The 11,798-nt window shown below is 52.3% G+C and overlaps 5 protein-coding genes across 6 annotated transcripts; 2 read left to right on the top strand and 3 right to left on the bottom strand.

Annotated features, from left to right (window-relative positions):
• Positions 1-6,827: 6,827 nt before the first annotated feature.
• IUM83_10597 (protein-L-isoaspartate O-methyltransferase) lies at positions 6,828-7,626 on the bottom strand (the record flags this gene model as incomplete). The annotated part of the gene is made up of 2 exons (XM_067935110.1): positions 6,828-7,081; positions 7,155-7,626. The coding sequence occupies 2 exons, from the start codon at positions 7,624-7,626 to the stop codon at positions 6,828-6,830; spliced, it is 726 nt and encodes a 241-aa protein (XP_067791612.1).
• A 215-nt stretch (positions 7,627-7,841) lies between these two features.
• IUM83_10596 lies at positions 7,842-8,861 on the top strand (the record flags this gene model as incomplete). 2 transcript variants are annotated; one of them, XM_067935109.1, is made up of 1 exon in its annotated part: positions 7,842-8,861. In XM_067935109.1, one exon carries the CDS (start codon positions 7,842-7,844, stop codon positions 8,859-8,861), a length of 1,020 nt encoding a protein of 339 aa, XP_067791622.1. The 2 variants fall into 2 exon arrangements, with proteins under 2 accessions (XP_067791622.1, XP_067791623.1); XM_067935108.1 differs by having other exon boundaries at positions 8,430-8,861.
• A 67-nt stretch (positions 8,862-8,928) lies between these two features.
• Positions 8,929-10,326, bottom strand: IUM83_10595 (uncharacterized protein; the record flags this gene model as incomplete). The annotated part of the gene is made up of 1 exon (XM_067935107.1): positions 8,929-10,326. The coding sequence occupies one exon, from the start codon at positions 10,324-10,326 to the stop codon at positions 8,929-8,931; it is 1,398 nt and encodes a 465-aa protein (XP_067791425.1).
• Positions 10,327-10,576: 250 nt separating this feature from the next.
• On the top strand, positions 10,577-10,917 carry IUM83_10594 (small EDRK-rich factor 2-like; the record flags this gene model as incomplete). The annotated part of the gene is made up of 2 exons (XM_067935106.1): positions 10,577-10,612; positions 10,726-10,917. The coding sequence occupies 2 exons, from the start codon at positions 10,577-10,579 to the stop codon at positions 10,915-10,917; spliced, it is 228 nt and encodes a 75-aa protein (XP_067791611.1).
• A 242-nt stretch (positions 10,918-11,159) lies between these two features.
• IUM83_10593 (Calcium-dependent protein kinase 29) lies at positions 11,160-11,765 on the bottom strand (the record flags this gene model as incomplete). The annotated part of the gene is made up of 2 exons (XM_067935105.1): positions 11,160-11,582; positions 11,661-11,765. 2 exons carry the CDS (start codon positions 11,763-11,765, stop codon positions 11,160-11,162), a joined length of 528 nt encoding a protein of 175 aa, XP_067791609.1.
• Positions 11,766-11,798: the final 33 nt, after the last annotated feature.

The following is an 11,798-nucleotide window of genomic DNA, read 5'->3' as shown; positions in this document are numbered from 1 at the left end:
GCACTGGAACGCGTGGAGTGTGGAGCGGTGATTACATGTAATGTACCACATGGATTCATGAGCATGCATAAAATGCTAAAACAGTTTAACAATCCTACGTGTTGGCTGTAAGCTTTACCAATTGGAACTTTCGCTTACAATATACAGTATCGTCTTTAGAGGGTTCATTTCGGTGGCAATGCGGTATTCATTCCAAACGTGGACTTGCATTGATGCAGCTGTACCACGGTGTCACTATTTTCTCGACATAGCACTCGCGTGTACGTCAATTTCGAACAGAAGAAGAACGTGAGAGCCGGAATCCGAAAATCGGCGGACAAAGCTGCAGTGTATGAACAGATTTGCCGCTCAATCAACAACACATAAATCTGAGCAGACCTTCCAGCAGGGAAGTCAACATTACTGTAAGCGATCAAAGCAATTATAAATTCTTAAAACACGTACATTTGCTTGATCGGTTTATTAAAAGTCTTAAATCGTATTTTCATTAACTATGTTTGCCGAATTGCTGAATTAGCATTTAGTAGCTTGAAGAATGCTGATGAGTCCGTAGTCATGTGGTTTTTGATTGCGGCTATTAAATAACCCACTAAATCACTTTATCTTACGCTGAACTCTCAAAAGCACATCGAGCTAGAAGCTTACACCCCGGTTCGGACGATATTTCGGGTGAATGTTACAGTACCTGTGGCGGTAGGTTGTGTGGACTACTATAAATAGCTACGTTCGAGTGACCTGAGTAGGAAATTTATGTTTACCTGCCCTAAATAGACAACAGGGTAAAAAACGGGGTATCTGTAAATTATGGGAGTGTATCGTGGATATCGATGTTATTTACTAGACAACACTGCAGGGCGCAAACAGCTCCCGTTTATGAATAAACTGCCACAATTATTATAAGATGCGGTATTAACACATCTAACTCGTTCATACTGGGACCCAGAGGGAGCGCCCAACACACATTAATTAGGCATACTGTAACCTGAAGCCGGTAACCAGTATTGAAGTTTTGGGACTTCGAGCCCTGGAATCATACAATACATGTCCCCACGTCAAGCGCAGCTTCTGGAAACCCTTTGCCTGCGCACGCAGAAAGGTGTAATATGACGTATGGGGAGCTGGTGCTCGCCGGCAACGAAGAGGCCGGCTCATATTGTAGTCCGAAGGCACTTTCTGATCTGTTGCTTCGGCTGGACAGCATCCAGATTAGCCGACACATCGACCCAACGTCCAGTAAGCGATTGATGACTTCAATCGGCACCACCCGGATGGATGCAGACCGGTTGTGGATTCGAGATAGCGAAAGTCTACCAGTGTATATTACGTACGACAACTTTTGTTGTTGTTGAAATGCCCGTCCCTTCGACTCACCAACTCCAAATACAATGCCGTGCTTCGCCCGGAACAGCTTTGGATTTTAACTTGCAGACCGTTAAGCATGCAGCTGAGGTAGATTTCATATTTTAATTTTACTTGCTCACTCCGAGAGCATTCCATGAAACAATTTTGATTTGTGAATCCCGGCCAAATTTGTCGAAATCGGTAACCAATGGACCAGAGAAATTTTGCATAGATACAACTTTGTCAAGTAAGCCTGGAACACCTAGTGTCATGCATGCTTGCACTAAGTATGTACTTCGTAATACTTAGTATGGGTTTGCTATTGCAATAATACGGATGAGTTGGCTCGCGCGAGCTGCACGATGATCCAAGATTGTCCAAATTATTCGTCACATAATTTTAGTCTACACCCAAAGACAGCTATGGTTGCACTTTCAATGCCTGCGTTGCGGGTTTTGATCACGTTTAATGGTTTAGTCTGGCAAATTGCCAGTCCTCTTTGCAAAGATTTTATTTGCTCGTAAATTACGCGAATTGCTGAACCAAAATTAAGCCTTACACGGCTTCCTACTAGTTTTCGAACCACAAGAGAAGGTTTGGAGTTGCATAGAGTTAAATGTTGGAATTACTGATCATTGCTTCGACACTCATTGGCTACAAAACGTTGTGCGCATTTTTAAAATCATGGGCTAATGGATGAACACTGCATAAACGATAGTGGGCTCCTGCGTTTGTTGCCGTTCGTAGCATCACGGCACGGATACATTGCTCAAGCACTGCCTGCGAGCGCTACAATCGATCGAGCCAACTACCATGCCGTTCCTGGAGTATTTAGCACCAGAAACTCCGCCAGTATTGGAAGAAGCTCGAATGGAGGCTCCCATGTACTGCCTCACGAGTGGCTTCAGTTTTGATCTTGGTTGACTTTAACTAATGCTCGTGCTGGCACAATTGCCAGCATGAAATTTTTGTATAGAACGCGGTAATGTCTAGTCTATTGTGTCCAATGCCATATGGTACTCCAGTCTTCAGTCAAGCAACCGAGGCCTCTTTGGCAAGGGGTCCGCCATTGATGGTAACTACACCATTTCACGGTCAAATTGAGAATTTGTAGGATTAAAACGAGAAAAACTACATTCAAAACGAGAAGCTACCAACACGGGATTTGCTGTCCTGGATATTTTCTTCGAGCAATGTTGCACTAAGAGTCCAAATACAACATAACTTTAATTTACTGGTTACTGCTCGCTCTCTGGTTTGAACTTGACGTAGTCATAGAGGTTTTCTCGTTTTGATTGTATACTTTCTCAATTTGATCGCAAGATGGTGTCCACCCGTCACCTATTGGTAGAATGTGTACGGATGCTTTCTAGGCTACGACAACTGGTTGGTAAGATATGAACTCGTGCTTGAAAAAGTAGTTTGAAGAGTGAGTGGTAATGACAACCAGAAATTAGACATTGCCGAGGATAACTAACATGTACTAAATATCCCTCATTTACTAATCTAGCATTTGTTTGTAATTACTTCTGTTCGCTAACGTTTAGGCGAGCACTACTGTAGTACAGACTTCGGAAATAGGGAATGCGGCGGTCAATTGTGTCAAGATTTTCTCGATTGAGGGTAGACATGGAAACACTTCCTCAACGTTCATGTACAGTTAATAATGTCCACGAACCTAGACCATAAAAAATATTTTCGCCTTCAAGTCGCATCATAATGCCAACACAAACGAGCTCCTTGATAATGCCAGGCGAACGTAATGATCATCGATATTTCCGGGGGGGGGGGGGGGGGGGGGGGGGGGGGGCATAAATAAGAGCAAGTAGCGCTAGTTGATTTCTTTGCTTGGTGGAATCAGCGTTTCCGACGCCAAGTTTGTCAATTTCGGCTCGTGGGTTACGACTGTCAGTCCTCCAACGAAATTCGCTGTTTCTCATGTACGAGAATATCTCGAATGCCAGCACTTCGCAGCAGGAATTTAATTACGAGCTAGACTAAGGTCAATTTGGTTTGCTTTTGTTTGTTTTTCCAGGGTTCCGTTCAATGCATCTGCTACACGTGTCCGTGCGGTCATTTTCACTTGACCATGACTTAGATTCTCTTATCTTTCATTTTATTTTGCCGTGGTTAACGCCGTCTGCGCTCAGGGTGGCCCCTGATTTTTCAACCCCGCCTACCGAATTTCTCTATCCTCCATACCGACACCTACGGCTGTATTCTCTTATTTTTGCTACTTCGCAGACAGAGGTATGGGATTAGTCAATAATGGCACCGGAGCGGCATCCGCCTGGATAAAATCCAGACAATACCGTCGCGTTTCGCTTTAACCAGGGTTCTTCAGCTATCCCAGCCTACGCAAAGCTCTCGTTTTGTATGCAGCTGACTTGCAAAGGCAATGCTCAGAAAGATATGATGCAACCATGATTCAAAGAAACCCCCGTCGGGCTGAATGGAACGGGCGGTACACCAGTCAGGATCTAAATCTGATCCCATTTCAATGGCTGATCCCGATCAGCCTTCCGCAACGGCTTTCCCTCTGTGCCGTCCACAACGTCCTTCTGGGTGGGAAACCATTGTTTCGAATCTTACTGAGATTGAACACAAGTCCGAGCATAAAGTCCCCTTACTTTCTCCATCATTCCTTTGAGGCGTTCACTTCACGAAATGACATCCAGTCTGGTACACTCGATTTTCCCCTTGTTGCTGTTCACACTGATACCTCTTCTCCATCTAGCCCAACTCGACGCACATTCCGGGACTCGTCTGTCTTCGGCACCGAACAATATCGCAGACGCCGCATCTGACATCTCGGTCTCTAAGTTGGAGACTACATGGTGATAGTATGGTGATTCATTCCGGGTCAAACTTGTTCTTGTTCACTTCGTTGCACCGTGGGGGCTAATTTACATGCTGCAACCCATGACGGGAGATGTCTACACTGCAATGGCTGCCGTGCTCGTAAAAAGAAATTTCGATGCTCCACGTCTAACCTCACGATCACAGTAAACGAGTGAGATGAGGAAGCCACCTTTCATTTTGTACCGCTGCACTTTGCCCTGGATCAATTATGTCTGTTGACGACTTGGCCGTCTCGAGTCATGCTGCTTCAGCAGGAAGAAAGAAGGAGAAACTGCTGTCCTACCTGTCGACGCGATGGTTGTCGTCCCTGCGGTGGGCTGCGCTGCCAGCGCCGCTGGACGCAGCTGAATCGGCGGCGAGCCGTTTGAAATAGTAACTACCGTGAGTTTATAAATGGGTGCAGCGTCTACGGGTCAGTTCGACATGGCGTGGAGAGTGCTGCCAAATAGACAAGTGCCTCTCACGAAGTCGACAGCTCACAGTGTGTTCGTACCGTTATAACGTGGAGTAGTCCAAGTAAGCAATCCTGGGAAATGTCAAGGCAGGTACTTCTCCCAAAGTGTCGTTGGTTTCGGCCGGCCCTATGCGATCAAGTATGCTGCCTTTTCTCTCTCCTTAGTGTGCTGATTCAACGGCAGTCGAACTGGTAACATGCGCGTTGAAGACGCGAAAATGATAGCGGAGCAATGCTGCGAATGCTTTGCAAGGTGAGCAAAATACGTCCATCTTCCGCACTTCAACTGACTGCTGCATGAACCGTTGGAACGCCCTTGGAGGATTGCACGTTTGTGGAGCTCTGCTCGAAACGATGTGAGCTTTGTCATCAGTTGAACAACAACGCTGAGGGAGTAGACGCAAGGTAACTGACCACGGACAGTAGAGACATGATCGCGAGACTGAGCCTGTCCCGACCATCCTATATAGCGAAGCGTCAGTTGCACAACTGACGCTTCGCTGTTGCGTCCGCCTGTTCGCGACAAGCCGCCATTTTTGTATTCGAGTTCAACGACCAAGAACTTGCTGCTTTGTCATGAATCTCTCTGAGCTCCTTGGGACCCCAGACGCTGTGCAGCCTGCCACAGATTGTGCTATCTTCTTCACTCTGAGTGCTGACCAAGCACCGAAACGATCCTGGTCGCAGCAGCAACCAGCGAAGCCACCCAAGCATCCAACACACAAGCCCAAGAAGTCCATCCCATCCAACACGGTGATCTATAACACGGTGCCAGACAAGAACCGAAAGAAGCCCAACCGCCTGAGTGCCGCACAGAAGCAAACTCGTCGTGATAACGAAGTCTTCGAGTCCCGCATACTCAACCTTACGCTAGATATCAACCAGCTCCGACAGGAAGTGCTGCACCTGAAGGAATGTCGCGATCTGCATGTCACGCGCTTGTTGCTGGACCGTGAACGAATGGAGACCAATATCCTCAACGCTGCAAACTCCATGCTTTTTGGTACCGGGGGTGGTGTCAACTTTGCACAGAGTGCTGCTGATCTCAACTTCTCAGGCTTGCTCGTCGGTCCATGGGCGCAGTCGACTCCGGACGGAGTTTATGAGTTCGTCCTCCAACTCGATACGCCTATAACCGGCCAAAAGCCTGGCGCGTTTTGTACTACACAGGTGTTATCATTTGTCGAGGAAGACTTGGGTACGGACAATTACGAGGCTGCTGAGCTGCGTCGGATATGCGGGGGTCCCGGCGGCTGTGTGGTGGAGGCTGTTGGAGACTTAACGGGGAGGTTTGCGTACGAGGCCATTATCTATGCCTTTCCTCGCGCACTAGAATGTGGGCTCGAAAGTAGAATGGTTGGCTCAACCATCACTTGTCCGGCACGCTTGCTGCTATATTTCACCGCTCAGCATCACGTCGTTCAGCAAATTGCCCAGATTGAAATCTCCTCTATCCGCAGTTGGATTCACGAAGTTCGGTTTATCGCCACCATGGGTGGTGCTACAATGCAATAGTCAAACTGAAATGTCAAAAACTGAAGTAGAATAAAATTTCTTTTAAAATGCACATGCATTTTTACTAAACCGTGTACAGCATTTTTATGGCAGATCGTGGTGACACATGAAATGCACGCGGCTAGCATACAAGCTCTCAGTGATTTTATGGATTCAACAAAGCAATGCATCAAATACTACGGCTAATCGAAAGTCCAGACTCGAGAACCGCTACTTTAATGGAACAATTTCCTTGACTCGCTAAGGCTGCCAGGGCCAGTCACACCACTAGGCTCAGCGCGCCTACATATCGATTAAAGGTGGGGGGGGGGAGAAATCTCGCACAGGTACAACTCGGAGACTAAACAACCAACAAGTGCTGGAGCACGCGCTTTCGCATATTTTATCGGAACAGGAACGTATCGGATCACCTCGTAGCTCGAAGAACAGTATAAAACTAAACCAGTCCCATGCATTGCTTACGCTACCAGCGTTCGCGGGACCCTCTTTAATTATCAGTGAAATCGTTATGCTTACCAGTCAGCATGAATCCAATACTTGGCAAAAGAAAATTGTGGGCTCCAGATTGCGCTTGTCCTGCCTTATATCCCCTCGATCAGGAACACCGATCCTCAGGAGTATGTGCATGCATTCATGCCCAAACCGCTTCGAACGGCTAGAGCTCCGTGCGCTGACGCACAAGTGGAACGTAAGACACCCCCATCAGCTCACGCTTGGTGAACGTCTCCTTGTCCGTTCGCTGGATCTCCAGCAGCACTTGACTCGCTCCTTGCTCTCCGACAGGCACCACGAGCCGTCCACCTTCCGCGAGCTGCTCCATCAGCGCCCGCGGCGGCTCCACCGCAGCAGCCCCGACATGAATAAAGTGGAACGGGGCTTGGTTCGGCAAGCCCGCCCACCCATCCGCACCTTACCACCAACAACCACGCAGTCTGTCAGACAAAACAACACACCACCACCCCAATCAATTCATCGCACATACGCTCGACCGAGACGATGCCCCTGCGGACCAAGTCTCCGTCCGCGCGTTCAATGTTCTTCAGCGCCAACTGCGCGAGTTGCGGGATGCGCTCGATGCCGAACACTCGGCCGCCGTCCTGGTCCACCAGGTGGCCCAGGCACGCGGTGAGATATCCCGATCCGGCGCCCACGTCCAGAACTCGCGGGTGCTCGATGTTGTGGATGGCTACGTCCGCCAGTTCCAGCGCGTACGCGTGCATGTGTGGAGCCGAGATGGTCTGCTCGTAGCCCAAGCGTTGTGGGGCATCCTGGTAGGCTTGGGCGGGGGACACGGGGCGAGGCGCGTCCGCGTCGCTTTCGGTCACCGGCGCCACGTACTTTGCGCGGTCCGTGGCCTTCATGGCGCGAGCCACGCGCTGCGACTGGACGATGCCGGCGCGCGCCAAGTTGTCCACCAGTCCGTCGTTCGAGAGCGCACTGCAGCGCCACGCCATGGCCAAGAGCAGCGCAGTCAGACGCAGCAGCAGGACTCCTGGTATGATACTTCTTCCCGATTAGTCTCCGATTACTCTTCTCCGGTGTTATCAGATATCAACGTGGCTGCGGATTGGTTGTAATTTATGGGTGTAAATGCTGTGATTGGCGGATATGCCTACATGCGTGTCGACCAGTGCACGAAACGCGAGGAGCTACGGAAGACACGGCGACCATGGGCAAGAACAAGCTGAAGCAGCAGCTCAAGCGCCAGCAACGCAACGTTCTGCCCTCTGCATCGACTGGCGCCTCGGATGCTGCAGCCGAAAATTCGCGCGCGAAGAAGAAGCACAAGACCCAGAAAGAGACTGGGGAGAATGAGACCGAGGTGGAGATTGACACATTGGGCTTCGACGACGCGTTCTCCGCCGGCCTGGCCTTCGAGCAGCTGGAGTCGTACGACGGTGCATTGCTATCCTTCCAGCAGGCGGTCAAGTGCAAGCCGGGCCACTTGGGGGCGCTGACACACCTCGCGGACGTGTATTCGGCCGCTGGGCAGCCGGAGGAGGCGCTCAAGTGCTTCGTGCAGGCGAGCGAGATGCAGGACGGCAAGAAGGACGCATCGGTCTGGTTCCGACTGGGACTGGCGCATGCAGCGATGGAGCAGCAGCGGGAGGCCACGAAGGCGTACAGGAAGGCGATGGAAATCAACGCAGAAGCGCTGGAAGCTGGAAATGGGAGGGACGCTGATGAGGAGGATCTTGCGGAGCTCAGGAAGGCGTACGGAGTCACGTTGGCTGCGCTGGCGGAAGCGTTTGGAGAGATGGGAGATCTGGACGCTGCGGTGAAGGTGTTTGAAGACGCTGCGGACAAGTTCCCCAGTAACGCCAACTTGCACTTCAATCTGGCCAACATGCGCATGGCGAGGAGTGGAAGTGCCGGGGACGACGCCTTTGACTCGGAGGTGGCGAAGTGCTTGGAGAGGGCGGTTCAGTTGAGCCCTGAGACATACGATTTTGTTGAAGATCTGGCAGCATACTTGGAGCAGCATGGCCAGCAGTCGGAGCGAGTGCGTGAACTCAAGGCGAAGGGTGAGGAGCTGAAATCTGCCGAGGCGGCAGAGGAGAAGAAGGAAGACAGTGAAGAGGAGGAGAAGGAAGGTGGCAGCGAAGACGAAAACGAAGAGGAGGATGACGACGGTGATGAGGGTGAAGACAGCGAGGAAAATGAAGAGGACGAGGACGAGGAGGAATAAGTCGAAGCTGTGATCAGAATAGATTAGCGGGAAAAAATACGAAGCGATTCACACGTAGTAGTCAATGCTAACGCACACTGGATGTTGCCTCATTCTCGTCGTCTAAGGCCTCGTACTTGAGACGACGCAGTGTCCAACTGCGCTGGAGAGTGAGCACTTCCAGAACAGGTTTCTTTTGTTTGAACGCACTCAACCAATCGGCCGCTAACTCGCGTATTGCGCTTGCATCGTTGTTATCTGCAGTACGAGCTTTGGCCTCGCGTCGTAGCTCCTTGAAGCCCTTAGTCTTGTACAATTGCGTCCAGCGGTTGGCGACCAGTTTGAGGTCTAGCTCTTGAGACAACGCTGGTGCAAGCTTTGAGTCGATGCTGCTGCTTTCGACCTCCAGCACCAATGTCAGGGCGTCTTTATAGTCTTCGTCGGCGCCATCGAATCGTGCGAGAAGGCTGCGCAGGTCGCCACGCAGCACATGTGCTTCGATCCCCTCTCTTGACTTCAGCGGCGCAAATTTCACCGCAATATCACACGCACGTAGCGCATGCTGCGTAGCTGTCACATCATGCTCAGACTTGACCACGCGCCGCGAGAGCGTCGCGCAAAGGTGAAGCCCCGTTCGCACATGCTCCGGCACCTGCTGCTCCGATGGTAGCACTGCCGGCGCAGACCGCCCCCGCGTCTCGTCAATAACCTTTCCGTCACTTAAGTTCACACGAGTGTCGTCACTCTCCTCGGTGGTCGATGTCCGCCACGCGACCATCGAGAACGCCCAGGACGACGCCGAGTACACGACCGCGAGCTGCACCAAGTAGGCGACCACCAGGCCCGCCAGCACGAGTTTGTAGGCTCGATGGCGGTTCTTCTCTCGCCGTAGTCTCCTCCTGGTCTCGGGCTGCGCGGGCGTGTCGATGGCGCAGCCGAAGCGCTTGCGGAAGGCCGCGTCTGCCTGTCGGTAGCGCTTCTCCCAGCGACGCTTGTCCTCGCCGCTCTTCCACCAGCGCAAGTCCTCGTCCAGCTCCACCTCCTCCACTTCCTCCTCACTCGTCCCCGTATCCTGGTGGTAACTCTCGAACAGCTCCTCGGCACTGGGGTCGTCTCCCTCCTCCTTTTCTTCTTCTTCTACTTCGCTCCCCCGTTCTCCTTCTTCCTCCCCCTGCGACGGCTCGTAGTCCGAGTCCTCGTCCTCGTCCGAGAACGTCATGAGGCGGAATGCAGTGCGAATCCCTCGCCTACGCAGCGCCGGGGCCTGTAATAGTGGGAATTCTTCCGGCTGGGGCAGTGTATCAACGTCAACAGGGCTCGGGCCCGCCGCGCCCTGCTGGGCTGCGACCAGCTGCTGCTGCTTGAGGTCAATAAGCGTCGTCGTCGTGGTGACTGCGGGGTTGCGGCGGCGCCAGGCGTCTCCTCTGCTGGGCGCGGGGCCGAGACGCAGTCGCCTGCCGGTCGCACCGACTGGGAAGCTCAGCATTGCTGATCGTCCGTTGCGAATTCGTTTTCTGAGACCGACGTGAGACATGAATATTATTCCCATACTTTATAAAAACTATCCACTCAACGCAGATTTTATCCATCCGAATGCAAGTTGATTCGCTGGAGGGAGCTATGGATTATAAGTCGATGTAGTTTACCGCCGCGTGACCGCGAGCCGTCGGTTCATTTCACAATTTCTTCGAGAAGCTCCAGGTAGCAGCGCAGGACCAGGCCCAGGCCGAGACGACATGACCCGTGGCAACCAGCGAGACGTGGACCGCGCGGTGCGTACCGACAGCTAGATTTGCTGCCTTGCAGCGCTGTTTGCGCCGTTAAAAAACCCAGAAACTCATTCGTTTTGCCGTGGTGTTGCTACTGTTGTGTTGCTACTGCACAGCGCGCCCAGGCGCGCCAGGCCAAGCACGCCAAGAACACCAGCCAGGGCAACCCGCTGGCCAAGCGCGAGGCCGACGCCAAGGCGCTGCAGGACAAGATCGCGCGCAAGGCCGCCATGAAGGCGGAGGGCGGCGACGCCAACGCCAATGGCAAGAACAACAAGAGCGGCAAGCAGCAGCCAAAGAAGAAATAGAGAACGGACCCCATCGGGCGGTCAAGGGAGGGTGAAAAAGACAGGGGAAGCCGGGATTAGAGAGAAGAGAGAGAGTTCTCTGCGGACGGACGAGTCGGTGGCTCTCGAGCCAAAGGGACCGTAGGGCAGATCGTGTACTTACCACGTCAAATGTGGTCTGTCGCACGCAGCTCTTAAGCAGGTGAGAGGGGCGACGAAGCTGTTGTAGGAAGCAGAGACAGAGAGAGCAATGAAGCGTATTTTTACTCTAGCATGGCTCGAAAGTCCGCCAGGTTGATGCGGCCGTCGTGGTCAGCGTCCGCGCACGAGATGAGCACGTCCAGGTCTTCCTCCGCAAGCGCGCCGTAGCCCAGACGCTCGAACACGTAGCGCAGCATCTCGCGCGAGATGAAGCCCGTCTCCTCCGGATCGTAGGCCTTGAAGGCCTCCGCCACGGGATCGAAGTTTTTGACCTCGTTCGGCAGCAGCAGAGCGTTCAGGTACTCCTCCGTGAGCTCGGCCTCCTCGCTGAGCAGCAGACGCACGTCCTTGAGACTCATGTTGTCGTAGAAGATGCCCAGGCGAGAGCGCAGGTTCTCGAGCGTCACGCGGCCCTTCTTCTCCACGTCCAGGAACTGGAACGCCATGCGGATCTGCTCCGGCGTCACCAACACTCCGCCGAACTCCTGCGCGAACCATTGCAACAATATCAAATGTCAGTGGTCTGCGCGTGCAGCAACTAAGTGCAACCATCGGGGACTCACATTCTGGGGCACTTCCGAGGCAAAGGAGTCCATCTGCGAGGCACGGCGTGACATGCATCGGTACATGCTCTTCCTGGCCGACGACGGCGGGGACGACGCTCCCATTCCTGCGGCCTGCATTCTTTATGGGCCTTGTCT

The sequence above is a fragment of the Phytophthora cinnamomi genome (assembly GCF_018691715.1).
Source record: "Phytophthora cinnamomi strain GKB4 chromosome Unknown Contig39, whole genome shotgun sequence".
NCBI lineage: Eukaryota > Oomycota > Peronosporomycetes > Peronosporales > Peronosporaceae > Phytophthora > Phytophthora cinnamomi.
The sequence above is the reverse complement of the archived record's forward strand: the minus strand, read 5'-3'. Positions and strand labels throughout refer to the sequence as shown.